This window comes from Paralichthys olivaceus, chromosome 16, assembly GCF_024713975.1.
Source record: "Paralichthys olivaceus isolate ysfri-2021 chromosome 16, ASM2471397v2, whole genome shotgun sequence".
Taxonomy (NCBI): Eukaryota; Metazoa; Chordata; class Actinopteri; order Pleuronectiformes; family Paralichthyidae; genus Paralichthys; species Paralichthys olivaceus.
Genome location: NC_091108.1, coordinates 7,535,064 through 7,557,665, shown reverse-complemented (window position 1 = coordinate 7,557,665; position 22,602 = coordinate 7,535,064). Strand labels below are relative to the sequence as shown.

The window sequence follows — 22,602 nt, the reverse complement described above, 5'->3', positions numbered from 1 at the left end:
CTCCGGTCTGCGCAAGGTTAATGACAAACTTGTCCTCCGAGGCTCGAGGGTCAGTCTGCTAAAGAGGCCTCCGGAGCCTCCTTTAACTTCATGATCGAACAGGCAGCGGCTGCTTAAAAAACGCCCTCAGGCACTCGTTTTCTTTTTTTTTCTTTAACCCCTTCTGTCATTGTTTCTCACTGCAGCCCTGGCCACCTTCCTCCATCAGTTAAGCAAGAAATACTGTAGCTTCATTCTGTTAAGCTGCTTATCTCTTCAACAGCACAGTCAGGCACTGTTAATCTTGTCTTTTGTCTGGGTTGGTCGGATTCCTCCCCAGGAAGGTTGTTAGGTAAATACAGGGTCTGGAACCTGTTCAGGTGTGGGCAAGGTCAGGACCAGAAAGACGACTGCATTCCCACCCTGCTAATTAAAGATAAAAAGTCAGGGGAATAGAAACAAGAGATGAAACGTGTTTTTGACAAAAAATATGTTTAATCATTAGATTAGATTGACGACTGTGTTAAAACCTTTACCAAGCAAAACTCTTAATGAAGAATATTCGGGTTTTGGGACAAAACAACACAATTCTAAACCTTTTTGGCATCTTGAATAGATATTTGACTGCTTGATGACCCTTTGTTGATAAAGAAACTATATGTTAGGAGTTAAATAGCTTCAGTTATTCTATTTTATTATCTCCGCCATGCAAGGAGGTTGTGTCTTCATCTCCACGTGCTTGTCTTGGATTTGGTTTTCCACGAAACTTGCTGGAGGGATTTGGTTGTATTGATCAGGGAAAAAGCCAATTTTGATGTGGATCCGGTTTAGGGGGGCGCTTCCAGGAATTATTTTTTTCACTTTCTGTCACGCTTTTTGACGGTCTTTTTTTTGATTTCTCATTTCTATATTAGTTATTTTCATTCTGGTGTTTTGTGTCATGTTTTCATTTGGCAAATGTGTTACATTTCACATTCAGCCCCTAACGAAACGAACACTGTTTAAAAGCTGATCCAGCGCTGATGCTGTGTGTGCTATGAAAGGGCAGTTAAAACGTAACTAAATCCTGAGCTCAAGTTTAGGTCACTTATAAAACTGAATACAGTCAGAGTTTACTTGTAACCTTGTCCTGGCTCAGCAGCTACAGACGATCTGTCTATGTTAGGTCAGAACGAGGAGGTTGAGCTTTTTCCAGACAGCTGAAGTCTGTAACCTGCGTCTCTCCACTTGACTGTTTCAATGTTTATGAACCACAACACTGGTCTGCACCTGTCAAATGTATTCCAAGGACAAGCATGGAAGGCTAAACGTCTGCAGCAGGAAAGCAGCCAAAACCCTCCCTTTATTTTCTTCTTCAGCTTTTCATCCTTTGAAAACTCTTGATCGTGGGTTTGGTATTAAAAACAGATCTGGTGACATGTTTTGACAAATTTAAAAGTGGGAGTTTGAGTTGGAAGATGTTTTAATGAACTGACCCATTGAGCTTTTATGTCTGTCTGTCACGCTCTCTCTTCCCCTCTTTCTTCTACATCTGTCCTCTTTGAGAGTCCATGCTCGGCTCTCTGTCCTGCTGCCACCTGCCACCAGAGAGCCAGCCAGCAGACCCCGGGCCCACACAGCCGACCCCGGCAGATGTCCCACAGTGGACACTGGGGTGGAGGGGGCACGGGGGCAGAGCAGGCCAAGTAAAGCATGGACAGACGGAGCAAAAAAAAAAAAAACACAGGGAAAAGCCATTGGCCTTGGCTGTTATGTTTGTGTGTGTGTGGTCTAGATATCACTCATTTAGTTTGGACCTACATCTGTTTTTGGAATGATTTATTATGGCAGAAGACACAAAAAAATACAGTACAAACCAAACAGCTGCAGCTAATGTCTATTATCATAATTAATAAATCAACTTTTTTTTTTTAATTAACTGGTTAACGAGATTTCAAAAATAGTGTGAAATGCTTCACAGTGTCCTAGAACCCAGAGTTTATTGAAAATGAATAATCCAACCAAGGAGCCAGTTCTTTAACAATAAGCTTGAATCCATTATTGAAACAGCAAATCACATTTTAGAGGCAGAAACAAATTCTTCCTACTCTGCATACACGTGCACTTACTTTGAGTATAAGTATTATTAACCTGTTTATTAGACACTGCAAGTACAATCTGACAGATTGAGGGTTGATTCTATTTACCGATTTTAAAACATGCAGACAATGCACACCTTTAGTTTTCTGCATTGTCTGCATCTGCAAATAAAAGTTTTCATATGAGCAAACATAAACACAGATACCAATATGTCTGTGAAAGGCTCATATCAGCTGATGTATCCTCATGTTTCTGGTAAACTGTAACCACATTTGCATTTTCTATCAAATCCATTTCCAGGGTAAAATCTCTCCTCACCAAAAAACGCATTTGTCTCATTTGAAAAGATCATTTGCTTGAGACACCTGTTACTGTCTTGCGGTCTGCAGAGCCACTCTTATCCGAGGATCTAATCAGTGAACAGAGATGAACAGCATCGTGACCGTGCATGTCTTCTCCACAGATAATGGGGAATTCATATGCCGGGCAGCTGAAGTCTGCTCGATTTGAAGAGGTCCTCCACAACTCGATTGAGGCTTCACTGCGTTCGAGCAGCGGAGATCCACAGCCCATCTTCACACAGCTCTACCTGGAGCCGGAGCCGTATCCTGGAAACATGGAAGGTAGGGTAGTTCTCCCAGTGACAAGTGCTTCAAATCAAATTAGTTTTAGGGTCACCCAGAATTTCTAAATGTTGTGTTTCTGTGTCTGATCAGCTGCAGTATAAGTAAATGATTTTCTGAATTCTTCCATGAAATTACCGTTTATTTTGTCAGTCATCTCTGCTGATACATTCTCAACATCGAAATATCAAGTCAAAGCCCCGATCGTGTTGGATCTCACTAGTACTTGACTTTATAGGTCTTTATTTGCTAATAAATCCTAGAAACTGTAATTTGATATAAATCATTTCCTCCATTAAATCGACATAAATATTCATTTGTGTATTATTTAACCTATTTAAACATTTAAAAATCAGTAAAATAGATTGTTGCTGTGATCAGGCTGTAATGTGATTAAAAACCTTTTTCAGACATTAAGCCGAAAGCTGAAATCCATGGCGTGGACCCCCCGGGCCACGGCCTCATCAACGGTCACTCGTCCAACGATCTCGAGGAGCCGGAGGATGACGACGACTCCGACAGCAGCAGCCCTCCGCTCCCCTACCTGCAGGCACCTGCACCAGATGGCTGCTGCACACTGGACGGTAACCCCCCCACCAACCAGCATGCCTTAATCCACACTCTAAAATCTCTTTTTTTTTTACTGATTAACAGATAAACTGAAAGCTCGACCCCTTTTTTTTTTAAATCACTCATCTGCTTCTTCCTCCTCTCTCAGGGTTCTGTCAGGCGGGCAAAGACCTGCGCCTGGACTCCATAGCAACAGAGCCCATCGAAGTCCCAGCAGGCTTCGAGCTGGTGGGAGCCAAGTCCCCCAGCGTCCCCGAGCACATCCTGGTGTGCGCTGTGGACCGCCGCTTTTTGCCTGACGACAACGGGAAAAATGCACTTTTAGGTCAGTCTGTTCCCACGTGATCTGATCTGAGATGAGAGTGCAGGAGTCAGAGAGCAGATATGTTTAAAGTTCCTGGCAGAATGAATTCAGTCAAACACTGGATTAGTAATTATGTTTCTTAAATCATGCAATAATCTTATTATGTGACCTGCAGGTTTTTCAGGAAACTGTGTGGGCTGCGGTGAAAAGGGTTTCAGATACTTCACTGAGTTTTCCAACCACATCAACCTGAAGTTATCCACCCAGCCCAAGAAGCAGAAGCACTTAAAAAACTACCTGGTGAAGAATTCTCATGGTGCTCTGTGCAAAGGACCCCTCATCTGCTGGAAAGGTAAAAAAACCGAACCTAAATCTGAGCTTTTCAAATCTCTGTGATCGTGATTTATCCTCTGATGATGAGCTTGTATACACACAGTGACTCACTGTTGTTGTTGTTGTTCCTCTCAGACTGTAAAACCCGTCAGTTGTCCAGCAACGCGTCCACCTCCAAACTCAGCTCGTCCTCCTCTCTCAGCAGTAAAGAAAATGGAGGCACCAGTGGACACAGCTCCTCTCCCTTCTCCCTCTCAGGTGAGACTGTACAACAACAACGACACCGATGCACACGATTCAAGCTGAAACAATTGTATTACACATTAATTCAAACTTTTCCAAAATATTTAACCTGTGTTCTCCCTCAATTGACGATATGAAATATATATTTCACCAAAAATAGTCGTTACGTATGTTGGCATCAGTGACAGGTTTATGTTGTTGCCATAGCGACAGGTTGTGGTGGCTGAGCCCTGAAACTTGTGAGGTGAGCACAGTCTGACATGTGGATAAGGATGTTCAGGATTTAGGTTGTGACAAACAGGCTCTTTGATGCATTATTCCAGTATCTCATAATATCTTATCGCAACTATTATGAGCAACTATTATTAGTGCTATCTGCTATCTGTTGCCTATATCAGAACAGTTTCAGATTAAAAAAACAATTCAATACATTTCAGATGCACAATTCAGTAGAGAAATCGACATTTCATGAAATGTTTTTGTCATAAGAGGATGAATTTTCAGCACTAATGTGATGAATTTAAGCCTGAATCATACGACCAGGAGAAATATCCTGCCTCTCTTCAAGTACAAGATGTTCTCTGACTTGTCACAACAGCAGCGCCTCTTTCCTCTTTGATTGAAAAAAGGCTCCTGGGCTTATGGTATTGATTTGTTCTGAATCTGGAAGCAGTCTGTCAGCAGAGATCTCACACATTAGTGTGTTAGGTTGCTGAGCTGCGGGGCTCGTTGTCGGGATACCTCTTTTCCTGGAATCTCTCCTGACTGCGACCTTTGGGTACATCCTGCTCCCAGATTAGGTCACTGTTAAAAAGGAGAGAGGTTGTACACTGTAGCATGCAGCCTCGCAACCTCCGTGCCAAATTATCCTGGAATCATTAATGAAAAACAGAGCAGTGGCCTGTTTGTATTGTGCAAACGACGTGGAGTCTGAAGAGCACATTTCATACAAGCAGCATGAAGTCCAAGGCTGAACGATTGGTCCAAATGTACCGATCAGAGGAGCAGTGGGTGTTAGTTTAGGCTTTAGTTTTGAGAGTGAGGGTCTTTTTAAGTGTTATTTGTGTTTTTAACACTGTTATATGTCCGTTTTCATTTTTAGATTCGCCACCCACCAGAACGACGCAAGCATCCTCTGTGTTTTTCGGAGGTCAGGACCTCAGCAGAGACTGCAGCTTCCTCAAACCTCTATCCTCCACACCTGGAAACAAAACTCTACCAATAGGTGAAACTCTTTTTCAGCACAGCAGTAGCTTTTGCATGGTTTCATCAGTGAATACCATTGCCAAATAGATTTAATTCTGAATTTGAATCATCCATCATATGAAAAACAAACTATACATTTTAGTCACACTCGTACGTTCCCAGTTGCGTCCGAGCTTTGAAAGCGGCATTTGCCAACATTTAGATGCCGATAAGCCTTTGGCTTGACGTGAGTGACACTTCAATGGCCTTGCCCTTACACTGAAAGAGGTTGCTTAGCTACAGGTTTTTTTTACGTGGTTCAACCTGAGGCAGATGGATCTGTGGCTGACCGTGGAGCAAAGATTAAGCTCTGCTACGTCCTGTTTAGACGCACACACACAAACACGTGACTGTGTGTGTGTGTGTGTGTGTGTGTGTTTGTGTGTGTGTGCACTTATTTACACACCAATCAATACAGAAGGAAGGAATGCTGTAATGACTTTTTAAGGCCTTGCTATCCATTAGCCCCTTTGCAAGGTTGTGATATTGACAAGCAAAGATTACATATACTGATCAATGTTTTAGTGAATTGCCTACACAGTAAATATGAGATTGGAAAAAGTCCAGTGGGGTCATTGACGATCATATAAAGGAAATCAATACGCCGCTGTTAGTACTGACACGTTTATGTATTGTTTTCAGCTGTGAGTAAATTTAAAATTTATGTATTTAGTAAAATATAAACATTAATATTTTTTGTCAGATTAGCAATTAGCAATTAGCAATTATGGTCTGTCAGTTTGTCCACCACATTGACTGATCAAAAACAACAACTTCTCCCGCTATACAGAAATCAAGCTGAAATATCCAGAAAAGGAAAGTCCCCATCTAGCACATCCGGAGTCTGAGCAGTAGGGATTAGGGATGGAGCCGCGATAGCGAGGTTCCTCCCTTATACATGCTCGACGAATCATGAGTCAGTTTCAGCTGTCAATCATGATGTTTCATCCCCTTTTATAACATCAAATAATCAATTAAAACCAAGCTTACCCCAACAAATAGCACTGGGTAAAACATCAGTGTGATGAGAGCTACCTAAAATGACAGAAATTATCTATTTATTTAATGTCTAATTACATTTTGTGATCCATCTACTCACATTGAGGAAGCAGGATTTATTACCTTTACTGCAGCAAGCCACGAGGTGGCGATTGAGACATTTTGCCTTCACTTTTGGAGAGATGCCATGTTGTCCATCTTTAAATACATCTGTGGGTTACATGTACAGTTTGATCTGTCTCTAGTGTATTAATGTGTGTGTGTGTGTGTGTGTGTGTGTCCAGTACCTACAGCTCTGAGGGTGAACGGGCCAACTAACGGACTGGGTGTCGATGGGCGTCCTCCCTTAATGAGCCCGTCCCAGGTGTCCTTAGGGCCTCAGGCTCAGGGGTATCGTCCTGCTGATTTAGGAGACAGTCCATGTAAGCCTTCCTCTCTTCTCTGAGAAAACTAGAATATCTGTAGAAACACAACATGTCGTACATTCATTTTGCTCCATTTTCTATTTTAATGTAGTTCTCTGTGTCTGTTTGTGATCCTCAGTATCTTCTGTCATGAACTCGGGTCCACCAAAGAAACGCCACCGGAGCTGGCATCCCACCACGTTGGTTCCGGTCCCACCAACAGCCGTCCCCGTTCCAGCCATCCGACCAGTCGTTTGTTCCCCAGGTCAGTTCCTAAAGCCATGTAATATTTTCTACATGAGTCAGTGTGAGCTGGATTTTAAATTGCCCTTAAAATGTCAAATGTCTCCCTTTTAGTGAATTTCCCCGTTTGTGTGTGTGCGTGTGTGTGCGTGTGTGTGCGTGTGTGCGCGCGTGCGTGTGTGTGCGTGTGTGTGCATGTGTGTGTGTTTCTGTGCTGTTTGGAGCAGAGACCATGTTGTTTTGCTTCCTCTGGTTTGGGGACAGAGTACGCAACATCCCTGGTTTTCTCTGGTAGTTAGGGATGATTCACTGAACATCTCCATGGAGATACAGATGGAGAGTTTCTAGCAGAAATGGTTTTAAATTGCAGTATTGAAGAAGATTTCTGCTGCATCATGTAATTGCGGTTATATATATATATACCAGCATTGTTCCAAATAAATTACATTAGAACGTATTAACACATTAGTAGAACAGCCACTACTATTAATACAGGGTCTTCTGGTTTATGACACTTATAATTTAACAGATTAGCTGTTCTAATCCTAATATTAACATGGTGTTCCTTCATTTCCATGCAGGTGCTGTACTAGGAGTGTCCTCTCCTCAGCCGCCAGTAGCTGCAGTCATTCACCCCCAACCTGTCACGGTCGGAGAGACTGTCATCATCCCCGACAACCTGCTCAACTCTTCGGGTGTTCGTCCTGTCATCCTCATCGGTACAAACCTTATTTCAATGATCTGTCCTGCAGGACCGCAACCTCAGTCAGTCAGTGTCAGGAAAACAGAATCAAATTCTGTTTCACCACAGAGCAGGACAAAGTAAAATAAAAATTCAGTTACATTTTTACAGGTCAGACAATGTATTTGTGTATGTATTGGTAGTTTGCTTTTTTTCTACAAATCGCCAAACCATAAAAGTTATTTTAACTCTTTTTTAGCTCATAAAAATGTGTTAAAAAAATGATTCAGCTTGTAGCTACATATCACACTCATGCAGGATTATAATGTATATCTAAGTTTCAAGTGCATATTCGGGTGTCACAACTTACTTTGAATTGTGATGTTTCTGTTGAGACTTACTGCTAAAAGGTTTCTAAAAATCAACTTTATATTATAACAACTTTAAAACCAGCGTTAAATTCCTTACGGTAAATATAATTATTAGTGCTCGATATCATTTATTTCTAGCCTCTGTGTGTTTCAGGTTTGTCTAATGAAGGCTTCTCTTTTTCAGGACATGGCACTTTACCTTATTTCTATGGGAATGTTGGGGATATAGTGGTGAGCCCCCTGCTGGTCAGCTGCTACAAGAGCAGCCAGCTGACAGAGAAAACCCTGGAGACTTTGGGCCTGAACAGGAATCAGCTGCTCAGCGTGGAGACAATGATTCTGCTCACTTTACAGTATCTTGCACGTTTAGGTGAGCAGCAAACGCAAAAGCACACATCTCTTTATATCCTTCCTCTTTGTGTTTTTACTCAGCTTGTTGCCTGTTAGCTGAGGAGTGGGGTTGATGACCGTGAGGTGCTCATGTCTTGTTTAAACAATTAAACAAATATCTAACTTTGACCATGTATTACCTTTTCTATATCAGGACTGAGGTGAGCTGAGGTGTGTCAGAGGTTTGAGTTTTCACATTCTGAATTTTTCCCTCAGGCCCAAATCAGATTCCATTGCGGGAGGAGCTGGAGCAGATCGTCCTGAAGGCCATGCTGTGCTGTCCTGGGGGTCCCGCCATCTCACTGTCCCAGCTGCCCTGGTTGGCTCGGCTGGAGGCCAGCGTCTCCGGGGGAAGCGTCCAAGTCGTGGTTACCCACAACTCTTTGGGAGAGGGCATCTCCGAGTCATTGCGCTCTCTCAGCGAGGGGCCCCACCCCCAGCAGTGCCTGCCCACATATGTGGTCATCATATGTGCCTCGAAAATGAGCACCAACGAGTTCTGTGTGCTCGTTTTGGGTGAGTTTTGCTGCTACTACCTTATCACCTCCACTAAGTTGTGCATTGTTCTGCATTTTCAATAACTAAATCTAAAAATTTGTGTTGAACGCAGGAAAGTATCAAGCACGGGCCTTAGCTGAAGGAATGCTGACAACTAATGAGTTCCTGAAGGAAATTAGCTATGAGCTCATCACAGGGAAAGTCAGCGTCCTGGCGTCTCACTTCAAAACCACATCATTAGGTTTGTCCTGCACACAATAAAACATCTTTGTGCATTTTATTGTATGCAGTGAATCCTTGTGAATTGTATGAATGTTAGCAGAATAAATTAAAACCAAGTAAAAAAGGGAATATTTGTTTGCGGCCATAACCTGCATCCCTGCCTCCGTGTCTATGTGTAACTATGGTGACTGGTTCTTTTCAGGGGACAATCTGGACAAGCAGCTGGTGCGATACCAGCGTCGACGGAAGGGACAGGTCATCCAGCCCTTTCAGGGGGATGTCACTGACCACATCCACTCGCAGGAGGCTGCCAGCATGTCACCGCCCTCAGACAGAGGTTAGACACACATCATACTCACTGAGTAAACTCAACTGCTGGGCTCAGTAGCCAGGGACTCTTTTTTTTTTTTTTTAAACAACCAAAACAATCAGTATATATTGAACATATGATTATATCTCCCAAATGCCCTGAGTCTATAATCTGCAGCACATTTATCCATGTTCTCCCCATTTTAAATATCTGTATCACTTTTTTTGTGACTTGCAATTCTATGCCTTTGTTGATTTTGTTAACGTTTTCCTCCGTCTGTGTTTTCCAGCAGCAGAGCTCTTGAGTAAGGTGTTCCAGATCTATCCGACCCAGCTGAGTGTGGCCCGCAGCCTCCTCTCTCAAGTCTGCTCCATCGCAGACTCTGGGACCCAGAACCTCGACTTGGGTCGCTTCTGTAAAGTGGACTTCCTTGTTTTGGTCCCACCTTCTCACATTCTGGTACACCAGACGGCACAACGCATCCGACAATCAGGTCTGTGTTCATCCTGTTCAGAACTTTCAATCCCAGTGTTGTTTCATGAGGTTGTGTTAAAAAGTTGAGTTGTGTCGTCATTCTTTTTTTTTTTTCTTTTTCGTAGGAGTGCTTGTTGACCTGGGAATCGAGGACACCTCCTCAGCCTTTCAGAAATCAGACAAGTATGTGGTGCGTCTGGACAATGATGTTCACGCCAAGATGGAGGCCTTCATGAGGAAAGTCAAACAGAACCCCTACACGCTGTTTGTTCTCATTCACGACAACTCACACGTCGACCTCACAAGGTACACCCACCCCAGACTGACTTTGTTTTACTTTGTTGATAATCTGAGGCTGTTGTGGCTGCGAACGTTACTGTGTTCCTTTTATAGTGAAGAGAGCAGAGCAGCTGCAGGCAAGTGAAAACTAACACAGGAACTCTTTAACCTTGAATTCTGGAGAAATGTTGCCCACATCATTTGAGACCCCTGCTCGTTTTGCTTATTTTGTCCGTTCAAAGATGGATGCTGTTCCTGCTCCTGCCAAGATTTTCTGATTTTTCTGAGCAAACTGCTGTTTTTCCTGCCAGAACATTTTCCTCGAGATTGAACCACGTCTCTAATGGATTTCTTTTTTCTGAAATGTTATCAACATGGTAGACTAAAATGTTATCAACATGGTAGACTAAAATATCCAACAATTGACCCCGCTCTCTGTCTGCAGCGCTCTGTCTGGGTCTGTGTGCCACGGCGAGCTGCAGGGTCTGGCTGACAGGGTGGTGAACTGCCAGGAAGTCCTCAATGCCATGAACCTGTTGGTCCTGCAGGTCAGCTGCTTCCCACACACGCTGCAGACGCGTCAGTCCCGCATCAGCATCCACAACGAGGTTCACTGGCCGTCCAGCAACAGTCTGGTGAGCGTTTTTACTTTACACAGAAGAAACCACATGGATTTCTAAGTTAAAGGGTTTCAGTGGAATTAGAAATATTACTGAAAATCAAAGTCTTTTTGGTTCAGTAAAGTTATAAAAGCTTATTTTGGCATCTGAGATACTGTTATTCTAAATTTTGTGAAATTACAGCCTCATCATACCTCACAGAGGCTAGTTCATAACTGAAGTAGTGTAGCTACTCCACCTAGTGGAAAAAAATGCACTTACATCAACTGGAAGATGGGCTTCACTGCTGCTTGAGATAATACATCTGTCGCACTCTCTAGCCATTGATTCTTTAAAGCGAAATCAGTGATGGCTTCAATTAATTGAACATTATATTTAGTACTATAATAATAATAACAACAATATCAATAATAATGATAATAAGTGTCTCTCTAAATACCCAAACACTTTTCAATCTATAAAAATAAAGTGAAATCAAACATATTACTTTTGACATTTAATACATAACATTGTCATCAACAATGTCCATTATTACAAGATTATTTATTATGCCATGTTATTTATTATTCATATATAAGAATTGATCCATGAATCCAACTATTTAAATAATAACTGCCAATAAAATGCTAATTAGATTAAACAGGATAAGAAAGCAGAAAAAATATGCACAGAATTTGGTTTGTTTCTTTTAATTCTTGTATTTTTTTGTGAATTATTGTAAAATTGTACCCCTTCGTCTATAAAAATCTCAAATACGTAATTTTACTTCGCCGATAAGGTTTGTAAGCAGTGATTTGATGAGAACTTGAATTGACAACATTTAAATTTAGAAGTTTAAACTATGGGCACTTAAGGACAGGTTCTTTCTGGATGCATTCTACCATGAACACTCAGCCGTGTACTCTTTTCCTCCAGCAGGGAGAGCAGTCCGCCCACGAGTTGGTCTACTTTGGCCTGAGGGACTACAGCAGCTCCCTGCAGTGGGGCGTGGCCAGTCCCATTCTGCGCTGTGATGATGCATTTGAGAAGATGGTCCACACTCTGCTGGAAAGGTCAGTGTGGGGTCAACAGTGCAGAGAAGCTTTCGTTATCCAGCAGTAAATCTTTCACACAGCTAAAAATAAATGTTTTACCCAAATATAAAAAACATTTGCACAGATACTCTTTTGTCAAATGCCACAGAAGCTTTCTGGATTGTATAAACACACGTGAAAAGCTCTAAAATAAAAAAACAATCCCATTTGTTGTCACAGACATCCGCACCTACACAGCATGGTGATCCGCAGCTACCTGCTGATTCAACAGTACACTGAGGCCATGATGGCTCTGACCTCTTCCCCGTCCCTGAGAGACCACATCACCCCGGAGACTCTGGCCATGGTGGAGGACCTGATCAATGCCCCGAGCAGAGAGGGCTCCCAGGGGCGGGGCCACATGCTGCTGGTCCGTGTCCCCTCGCTGCAGCTGGCGATGCTGGCCAGGGAACGACTGGAGGACGTGAGGGATAAGCTGGGGCTCCAGCTGTGCTTCGCCGTGCTGCTGGGGAGTCCGGCCTCTGAACTCAACCTGCACCGAAATTTCACGAGTCGTCTCAGGGTGAGATTTGTTCTAAAAAATATGTTATTCATATTATAATTATATTCATACAAAGGGATTCCAGCTTATTCAAGCAAGATGAGTTTAGAAAATCAGACCCATGTGAAAGACTGATAAAAGACTGATAAAACGATGTTTAAAGTAGATTTAAACTGCATTTTGTTGTACTTGTACTATGTGCAATGATAATAAAGTTGGATCTAAAATAAACACTATGCAATTTTTGTGATTTGCTGCAGGCGTGGCGAGGCTGTGAGAATGAGGACTGGGTTCCTCACACCTACGAGGATCTGGAAGGGCTGCCCTGCATCGTCATCCTCACAGGGAAAGACCCTCTTGGAGAGACTTTCCCCAGGTAGAGTCATACTTCACAGTTACCCTACAACTCATAAACCATGGACACAAGATTTACAACTTTATTCATTTTCTCAGTAACAATCTTCTTCTCTGTGCTCTCCCAGGTCTCTGAAATACAGTGACCTTCGTCTGATAGACTCCAGCTACCTGACTCGTACGTCCCTGGAGCAGGAGGTGGGTCTGGCCTGCACTCATGTGTCTATGGGTGTTGTCCAGGAGCCCAAGAAGGCCAAGGGCCCCCGGGAGTCAGATGGAGAAAAGGCTGCCACCAGCGTGAATGACGGGGATGAGCTGGAAAGACCTCAGAGCAACGGCAGCGCAGCAACCAGAACATCAGGTGAGTCTCTCGCCTCACGAGATACTGAATATTAGCATTAAACTTGGAAATGTTTCATGTCTCATTCTTTCCATGTCTTCACTCAGGTTCTTTGGCAGAGAACAGAGTCAGTTCATCTGATGTTGCGGACTCTTTCCAGAAACCCTCCACTTCCACCTGCCTCACCGAAATTCCTGCAATCTCAGACATCGGCACCATGACACAAGGGTTCAAGCAGGAGTGTGATTCACTGGGTAGCCAGTTCTCCACAAACCCCACCAAAGCCTCCAAGGCTCCTCCTTCCCTTTGCTCTAGCTCCGCTTCTTCCTCCCCCTCCCCATCGTCCTCCTCCACCCAGAGGCCCAGCCAATCGACACAGTACAGCCGAGACCCCAAGCCCGCTCGAGTGTCACCGCGGACTGTCATCATGTCCCGGGCGGCGTACAACCTGCTGGCGGGCGAGTCGGGGAGTCAGCTGAGCTCCTTCTCCCTGCTGCCTCACGCAGATGTAGCGTGGAGCAGCCCACTGAGGCCCCTTATCACTCAAAACCTGCAGGGGGCAGAGCAGAGCATGTACTACCGCCAGTGGACCATCACCAGGCAGCATCATGCTGATTATGAAGCTCCGCCTGTGCCGCATCCACGACGTTTGTTACTCAGCGGACCCCCACAGGTAAAGAACTCCCCCTGAATCATGTGATAGATTGAATCACAGTGTGAATTAATCTAATTACTAGACAATTAACAAAGAAACTCTAGATGTGTGTTGATAGGTAATTCATATCCGGGACATTAAGATCAGGGATTATTATTTTATCCTTTGCTAGGTGGGTAAAACCGGAGCCTACCTGCAGTTTCTCCGTATCCTGTTTCGGATGCTCATCAGACTGTTGGAGGTAGATGTGTATGATGAGGAAGAGGAGGAAGAGGAAGGTAAGGGATCATTTTGATATCAGATAATGACAGATCTGTCTTTTAGTTCTTATTTAGTTTAAATTCTCATCCGTTCACGTCCTTCTCATGTTCAGAAACATCAGAGGTAACGACTCCAGGAAACACCCAGTGGCCGGACATTGAGGACGTTCGAAAGCTGCCCTTTGACCCTTACCCCCGAGACCCTAAGTTCAAGCAGGCCAGCCCTGTCTTCTCTCATAAGATGCCAAAGGTCTTACAAGGTCAACAGAAATATGCAAACACTCAACAGTAGCACTCAAATCAACTTTACCATTGCAGATAAAAATACTGACGCATACTGATGCATGTTGGATTATTTATATGTGCGTCTGCAGATTTGAATCAGGAAGGCGAGGGCCAAACACCAGCCAAGCGAGAGACCAAGTCCATACGTCTGAGCAGGTTCGCCGCCCACAATGCCTTTCACCACTGCGAACAGTGTCACCACTACTGTGAAGCGGGCCCCGCCATGCAGGTGAGTGCAGTCCTCAGACCAAACAACTGAGGCACTCAACTGCTTATACAATATATCCTGAGCTGTCAAAATGCTTTGACACTCGAAAGCTTTTTACTCTTTGGGCTTAGTTCTAATGGTAATCTCTCTGTGTTAATAATGCATATGTTTGTGTGTGTGTGTGTTGTAGCTGTCGGAGTGCACCTTTCATGCCTTCACCTTCTGCTCATCCATGCTGGGGGAGGAGGTCCAGCTCCAGTTTGTCATTCCCAAAGCCAAGGAGCAGCACTTTGTCTTCAGTCAGCAGGGCAGCCACCTGGAGAGCATGTGCCTGCCTCTGGTCTCCAGCAAGGTCAGTTGACCTCTCCGTGTTTGAGCCCACTATCGATATATATACATCCAAACAGAGAGGGTGGGCTTGTTCGTGTCTCTGTGCTGTAGTTTGACTTCTACTCAAATGTTCCGTGCGTAGGATCCCAATATGTTGAAGAGTCCGATCTTCACGCCGACCACTGGACACCAAGAGCACGGCCTGCTCAACATCTTTCACGCCATGGAGGGCGCCACCCATGTGCACATCCTGGTGGTGAAGCAGTGCGAGATGCCGCACTACAGGAAGTACTGGGCCAACCACATCCTGCTCGTCCTGCCGGCCATGTTCAACAATGCCGGAGTTGGTGAGCAACTTACTGAGAAATCCTAACTATGTGCAGGAATTACATTTTGTCCCATCCCATCAGTTTAGGACAAATAACAAACATTTATCATCAGGATTATTAGAAAAATCATATAGTACAAGAAGTGGCTTTAGAATAAACCTCAAGCAACCACAATGAATTACATTTCCAGTGTTTTACTACTTTTAAAAGTCAACTTGAATAAAGTACAATGTTTTCATTTTGTGAACAAAGTAATTTTCTAATTAGTTTTAATGCTTCTCATCAAAATGCATGAATAGTATCAATCTTCCCATCTGTATTATGAAAACGCTGCTCAATAGCGCTACTAGTGGTCAAAAACTCCTCTCTGTTCCTTTAAGTCTACATCAACATGCAACTTATCTCCCTGCTGATAATGAGTCAGTCACGTTTTACAGTTAGTAGGTGAAAAGTAATTTTTTCTTGTAACCAACTGGAGAGAGGCATCACATATGAAACATGGGCAGAGCAATAGTCTGATTTGTGAATCAGCCAATGAGGCTTATGGGCTGTCTGACATGAAGATAAACTGCTCTATGATTGACAGCAAAGGGTTCAGTGAGTTTCAAAGACTTTTGTTCTTTGTGTTGACCCTCAGTGTCAACGTGGCCGCATCACATATATGTTGGTATATAGATCCATTCATGCACAGCCCTGACTTGCTACAACTTAAAGAGTTCACTTGTAAACTTGTAAAACATACACACCCAGTTGAAAGGTCAAAATTCAGCTTTTATATTTGATTTTGCACAACTTATAACCTCCTGTAGCTCTGTCTTCATGTCGAAGGGCATCGTGGGAATTTAAAAAAAAATTGAGAAAGTTCTGTTGAGATGTTGATGCATGAGATCCCCTCTGTTTTAAGGTGCTGCTCGCTTCATGATCAAAGAGCTGTCATACCACAACCTGGAGCTGGAGAGAAACCGACTAGAGGAGCAAGGTGTCAAGAGGCAAGATGTATGGCCGTTCATCGTCATGATGGACGACTCCTGCGTGCTGTGGAACGTCCACCAGTCAGCGGACAGCAGGTACTGATTCTTTGGGATTTGTAAGAGTCCTGGGGTTTGATGATGCTTTTAACAGACGACAGATGCAAAAAACAGAAAGAAAGCTAATATCCCTGGCTGAAAAGGAAAGCCATACACGCACAAGAAATCAAAAAAGATGTCAAGAGAGTTTGTGGTGATTTGTTAGAACGTCACTTCCTGCCTCTGTCTGCTGCGCCTGGCTTCTCCACCTCTTGCCTGAATAATGCAGAGGATTTGCTTCTGTTCCCTGGCTGCTCGCGCTGGGTTGTGCAAATCTCCAGACTTTAACTGCAGGTCATGTCTGAAAACTGCTCAGGACTCAGAGATGAATTGATTAGATTACAGTGGACAAACTTTAAAGGTCACAGTTACCATATGAGTCTGGGAAAAAAACATATGTAGACTGTAACTGGCAGAGGCATACAACCATAGTGCAGTATTTCTAATTAAACTGTATAATCCAATAAAACATTCTCAAGTTTGTGTACTGTCTCTCGTAGTGAGTCATCAGATGGAAGTTCCAACCTCATCAACGTGTCTCTGAAGACGGTGCTGCAGCACATGGAGTCCACGCCAAAGATCTCCCTGTACGCCATGTGCGGGACTCGCAAGTGGAGCAGCAACCTGGCTCGCAGGTCTCCCAGCCACCCCTTCAGTCGGTGTCATCTCCACGACTTTGTCATGCTCAACGTGGACCTGACGCAGAATGTTCAGTATGACCTTAATCGGTAAGTTAGCAGAAGAGTGTGTCTCCGTACGCCTGCACTGATGTGTGCGGTGTCTTGATGTTTTTGGTTTGGCTGTTTTTCGTGCAGGTATAGCTGTGAAGAGGTGGACTTTAATCTAAGGGTGAACAGCAGTGGGCTGCTGCTGTGTCGCTTCAACTACTTCAGCCTGATGAAGAAACACATTCCAACTGGCGGGAACAAAGACTTCCTGGTCAAACCTAAGCTCATGGTACTTGATGCAACATTTCTCAGATTTTATTTTATCTTCTAACAATATGAAACACTAATCTGATCACTTAACTACTTTCTTCCTCTCTCCAGGAAATAGAAAACCCCGCCCCAATCAGCCCGTCCCAGTACGTTTGCGCCCCAGACAGCGAGCAGACCCTCCTAGATGCCCCGGCCCAGTTCCTGCTTGAAAGGTTCCTGCAGAGCTGCAGCCACAGACTGTTTCCAAAAGCTGTTCAAAACAGAAACAACCCAGTTCTGTCCATCGACAGCTACCTCAACATCAGCCCGGAGGTAAGAGCTCACAGCAGGTCACAGTTTGAAAGGAAGAGAAAAGACAGTATCATCCCTTCAACTCAAACCTACAGGAAGACTTCACATCCAGAACACATGCTGAATTTGATTTGTTTGAACAGACTGTTTCTGGGGTAAACACTAAGGTGTTAATTCTGACTAAAAGGTTTGTTTGGAATGATCTCACAGGCCTGAAGAATTTTCTTAACACCCAGAAGCCTTTTGCATGATTTCAGCATCTGTTCTGCTTCAGGACATTGTGACCTGCATCCAAGCACATGTTCAAACAGGGAATGCAAACATTGCACATTTGTACAGATGACGTGTTCACACTCTGCACACCTATGCACATTTCTTATGTTTCTCCTGTAATGGGGATAAATCATGATGCCCAGTTGCACACCATGCAACCTTTAAATTAGCTCATAAAGCTGCACACAGGCAAAGGTTTCATAGAGATTATTTCATTAATTCTGACCTAAAATACGGACACATTTCAAGTTTCTTTAATTACTTAGTTTCTTGTGTTTTATCTTTTGTCGCAGATTTCCGTGTGCTACTTCAACTCTCGTCCACACTCCACCAACCTGAACCATCAGGGCCTGGTGTTCAGTGGCCTTCTGCTTTACCTCAGTGACTCCTTCGTCGTCTCGGGACTCCTCAGGAAATTCCGCTTCCTCAAAGGTGAGGTGCCTCTGCAGTCTGTTGTTATTGAGTTGGCCCTGGTGGGTCTAACAAGCAACTAGCATTCTAATTTGATCTGCCCTTTCTACTATCGGATATTTCTGACCCTGGTTTACCTCCACAGGTGCCACTCTCTGTGTGATCTGCCAGGATCGAAGTTCCCTGCGTCAGACCATAGTCCGGCTCGAGCTGGAGGACGAGTGGCAGTTTCGGCTGCGCGACGAGTTTCAGACCGCCAACTGCAGCGAGGATCGGCCCCTCTACTTCCTGACTGGCCGCCATGTTTGAGTCTGTTAACATGGTCGGGTCTGCCGCTCCGCTGCAGAAGCACAATCACAGACAAGGGTAGATTTGATTCCAAACCAGACGTCCAACTGCAGGATTTGCTGGAGCTGAGTTTGTGGACGCATGGTGGCCCGATGTGGCTTTTATTCATCTGCACTACCACAGTGCACTATGCCTGGCTCTGAAGAGGGGCCAGTAGAAGCTTTTAACTCTTGCTTGTAGCTGAACTCGTCTCTACTTGAGCTTGTGTTTCACTGACAGCTGAAACTGAACATGATTTGTTTTTGTTGTATTTGGCAAAAATGGACGCTGTTCGATGGATAATGTGACAATTTGAAGATTGTATGTGTACCTGGACTGTGACTACAGTGTGTCCCATCCAGGACATAAAGTACGTGTTTATCTCAGGGTTTTTAAGGGAGATCAAATGGTGGTTGCTTAAAAAGGGGTTGAAGCTTTTTCTCCCCGTTCACAGTGTATTTTTTTGGCATTAACGCGCTGGCACCAAAGAAATCCTCTACTGCACCTTCTCCTTGTCCCTTCTCACCTGCTCTGCCTCTAAAACTCCACGAAGATCATCCCTGTTTAAAAAATCAGCTCAAACACAAGAGGTTGGATTTTGGGGATTTCTATCATCTAGAGGATCAGATTCTACTGTCCCACCAGTGAACCAAACTATAATCTATTTAAGCAAAATGCACACTCTTCTTCTCTTGTGACTCTCAAATACTGTGGCACCCTCTGACAAATAGCTATGACAGAGTGAGTGTGATGGTATTTTCCAAATGATTTCATCCAAAAGAATAAATTCATAACAGAAGAAAAGTACAAATTGCGTCCATTCAAGGAGGCAGGGCAGTAATGTTACCTTAGGGATTAAACACAAAACAGGTCTGCTCTCCAAAAGTCAATCAGATGGAGCAGCATGGAGCTTTATTCCAAATGTCATATATGTTGCATTTAAAAGACATTTACTGGCTTTAATATTGGGCATTTTCAGCATAATCAGATAAAGTCAGCAAATGCAATATAAAATATAAAAAGCCTCTTCACTGCCAAAACCTTCTGTCGTCATTAAAGCACGGAGGTATAATCAAAGAAAAGGGTACACACTGTCAAAAGCACCCGACCAGGTCAATTATACATATGTACTTGAAAGTCGAATGTTTTAGTATTTTTCTGCACAGGGTTGTCCAAAGAATATGCCTTAAGTGACTTCTCACAATGTCACTGCCCAGTTTGACGCATTTTTCGGATCAATGAGAATGAAGAAACCATTGAACTGTGAGGAGAAGAGATGTCAGTGTGAACGAAAGACTTGGATTTCAGACTACTGTACTGTTTAAAGCTTTGTTTACATTATTAATATATTGTACCCCCCCCTTAACCGCTGAGGGTTACTGATGTTTTTTTTTTAAGTCTCGTGTAACTTTTGCCAGTATTTTCTTTGGTCAAAAATGTCTTTCTGCATTTTATGTTGTGTTGTAAAGGCAAGAAGAATCTACCTAGATGTGTCCTTAACCATATGTCTGTGTCCCTCCCTGTTCTTGTTGTTGGATCTTTTTTGATTGAAAATGAAAGTCAAGTCCACGAGGGATTCTTATTTATTTGACAAGCATTTTGGACTGATAATCATACTGAAGTGTAATATTTTATTGCATGCCGAGGGAGCGTGTCCTCCTCAAGAAACCATCCAAATGAAGGCTTTGCACAAGACCCAAAGAATGATGCGTAGATTTACTGAATGTCGGGGGGGGGGGTGTGTGAACTTGCACTATACAAGTTGCCAGCAGAAAAAAAAAAATCTCATATCAGCAAAACAATTAAATTAAATTCCCCAACCCCTCAGAATTGCTTATCGAAATATGACACTGGCGATCAAAACTTTCTTTTTGTCAAACTGCAATGGTCCATAGAATGTATCTTTCTCTTCTTTTTGATAATTTAACACTTAATATGCAACTTGCTCTCACAATCTTCACTGAAATACGTTTGATGACCATGTACAGCCCATTAGTAGCTTTGGTGTCTGGGTGATCTACCTCATGTTTACCATCGTTGTTGTGGGTTGTGAACATATGACGTTAGAGCCATGCGATTGTTGTTGGAAATTTATGAATGTAATAAAAATGACCTCTAAATTTACTTGTTTTCTTTAAATTTCTAATTATAATAATATACATTCAAACTTTCAAGTTTTTTTTCTGTGATAGTCTCACTTGCTGGAATACTTTGTAATCAATGATATTAATCGAACTCATAAGAGATATACTTTTCTTTAATTTAATTTAAGATGTGATACTTAACAGGACAGTGGTCTTTTCATGATGCTCAGTTTGACCCTAGTTTTTTGTTTTAACATATTTGTTTGATGTGCGTAATTTCAACTCTCTCACCGTACATGTGGCATCCCATTATGTCTTTTAATGCAGGCGTGTCGCAGACCCACCAGGTTCCCTGAGGCCCCCAAAGTCCCTTGAACTGCTCCTGCTTTTATGGTTGCATTGATCTCATCCCAGAAAAGGTTTTACTCCAGAAAACACGAGTATGGAGTATGTGTTGAGGTGGTCAAAGGGGTATTCGAGCCTCAATTTTACTTAGTATAACTCAAGCTCAAGGAGTACAACATTCTACAATCCCCACAATGCAACTTTCTTTCATCCTTTAAGACAGCTCCCTGTTGCCGACTTCTATCCATTTCCAGGCCTCGTCTTTGTAATACAAGCTTCCTGTTTAAAGTTTTAACACTGAACTACAAACCTAGATCACCATGAAAACACCAGCAGGGTTATTAAGTTATTTATTTATTTGTTTACTCATTCATTCATTTGTTATTCAACCGATTTACATGAAAGTTTGTGGAGGTGTGGGGTAAGACCCAAGAAAGAACCCTTTAAATTTTGGTGTGGATTCAGGATTCTTACGAGATCAGTCGTCTTCCAACATTTTCACTGTCTTGTGAAAGTGGAGAGTGCTACATGTATATGCAATATACAGTGATTAAGTGGCCAGTCAGCCTTTGGCGGTCATCTGCGTTCTCTGAGTGCCCTTCTAGTTGATTTCATTTTAGCGTCCTTCCCATGTATCTGCTCAATAAAGAAGTGCTGCAAGTGCATTAATACAGAACTCAGGCAGTGTTGTTGAGATGCATGCGCTGCCCTGTCTCCAGCCTGTGATTGATAATCCTCTCACTCTCTCCTCTGCATTCAATCCCAGGTGTTTTATTCAGCTGCAGAGTAAATCCCAGGCTCATTTCATACCAGCCGTCTCTCCTCTCCTCAGCGCCCCAGTAAACCATGCTGTGACCATGCACAATGACCCTTATCAGTGTATAGCTCCATAATGGATGCTGGGGTCTTCTCTGGCCCGGATGTGAGGGCGCAGGGGCATTGTTGGTGCAGGGGCAGCCCTGTTTCAGCTCCTGCAAGGTAATAGCACACTCTCCACCAACCTACGGCTCTTGTGTGATATAACACAAGGCTATTTTCAGCCGGCTGCAGGAAGGATAGGATGGGGAAGAGAGGGCAAAGTGGCTGGCATTCTGATTCATGCACCTCATAATTGCTCTTTTGGGAAAAAGTACAAAGATTGTGCAGGATTATCGAAGGAGGCTTGTCTCTAAGGATTTCAGATTTCCCAAAGTGATTCATTTGTCAGAGGGCAAAGGGTTAATTGCCTGCTGCATGGCCACAACCGTAACATATGTACACATTGTCTTTCTTTGGCTTCTCTTAATTATGTGTTGATTTTTGGTTGTGGTGCACAGATTCTGAGATTGATTTAATAGTTTGAATTTTGGCTTTTAGCCGATATTTCAGCAAATGATTTGAAGTAGAGAGAGAAAATGTCTCCTGATAATTCCCTCTGACCGATTTCTCTCAGTTATTGAGTCCCCAGGCAATGCAGTGCTTAATATTAAACAACGTTTAAACACATGATTAAAAATATCACAGATCATAATGGCACATAAAACTCTTATCTCACTGATCCATAACTATATAATCACATGGTTCACATTGTCACATGAGCAGAGAAATCACCAATATTGGTAATGTAGGGATTCCTGCAGCATAATATCAATTTTCATGGATGGTAACCGAGAGTAAGTCATT

The 22,602-nt window shown here is 43.2% G+C and overlaps 1 protein-coding gene across 4 annotated transcripts in view; it reads left to right on the top strand.

The window, feature by feature from the left end:
* The window catches only part of greb1l (GREB1 like retinoic acid receptor coactivator), a 38,974-nt gene extending 18,339 nt beyond the window's left edge, over window positions 1-20,635 (top strand). For 2 of the 4 annotated variants that reach the window (XM_020108604.2, XM_020108587.2), the window contains exons 3-34: window positions 2,522-2,681; window positions 3,092-3,265; window positions 3,400-3,576; window positions 3,731-3,907; window positions 4,024-4,146; window positions 5,234-5,356; window positions 6,660-6,797; window positions 6,919-7,044; window positions 7,604-7,741; window positions 8,260-8,445; window positions 8,682-8,981; window positions 9,076-9,204; window positions 9,388-9,522; window positions 9,785-9,988; window positions 10,095-10,275; window positions 10,694-10,883; window positions 11,784-11,920; window positions 12,122-12,464; window positions 12,704-12,819; window positions 12,926-13,158; window positions 13,245-13,810; window positions 13,965-14,070; window positions 14,166-14,312; window positions 14,427-14,566; window positions 14,736-14,897; window positions 15,018-15,222; window positions 16,109-16,271; window positions 16,772-16,999; window positions 17,087-17,228; window positions 17,321-17,521; window positions 18,067-18,205; window positions 18,330-20,635. In XM_020108604.2, the coding sequence (XP_019964163.1) occupies window positions 2,525-2,681; window positions 3,092-3,265; window positions 3,400-3,576; window positions 3,731-3,907; window positions 4,024-4,146; window positions 5,234-5,356; window positions 6,660-6,797; window positions 6,919-7,044; window positions 7,604-7,741; window positions 8,260-8,445; window positions 8,682-8,981; window positions 9,076-9,204; window positions 9,388-9,522; window positions 9,785-9,988; window positions 10,095-10,275; window positions 10,694-10,883; window positions 11,784-11,920; window positions 12,122-12,464; window positions 12,704-12,819; window positions 12,926-13,158; window positions 13,245-13,810; window positions 13,965-14,070; window positions 14,166-14,312; window positions 14,427-14,566; window positions 14,736-14,897; window positions 15,018-15,222; window positions 16,109-16,271; window positions 16,772-16,999; window positions 17,087-17,228; window positions 17,321-17,521; window positions 18,067-18,205; window positions 18,330-18,493 (5,850 nt within the window). In that variant the 5' untranslated portion in view covers window positions 2,522-2,524 and the 3' untranslated portion in view covers window positions 18,494-20,635. The remainder of the gene's footprint in view (window positions 1-2,521; window positions 2,682-3,091; window positions 3,266-3,399; window positions 3,577-3,730; window positions 3,908-4,023; window positions 4,147-5,233; window positions 5,357-6,659; window positions 6,798-6,918; window positions 7,045-7,603; window positions 7,742-8,259; window positions 8,446-8,681; window positions 8,982-9,075; window positions 9,205-9,387; window positions 9,523-9,784; window positions 9,989-10,094; window positions 10,276-10,693; window positions 10,884-11,783; window positions 11,921-12,121; window positions 12,465-12,703; window positions 12,820-12,925; window positions 13,159-13,244; window positions 13,811-13,964; window positions 14,071-14,165; window positions 14,313-14,426; window positions 14,567-14,735; window positions 14,898-15,017; window positions 15,223-16,108; window positions 16,272-16,771; window positions 17,000-17,086; window positions 17,229-17,320; window positions 17,522-18,066; window positions 18,206-18,329) is intronic. The other 2 variants (XM_069511595.1, XM_069511596.1) reach the window with 2 other exon arrangements.
* The last annotated feature ends 1,967 nt before the right edge of the window (window positions 20,636-22,602 follow it).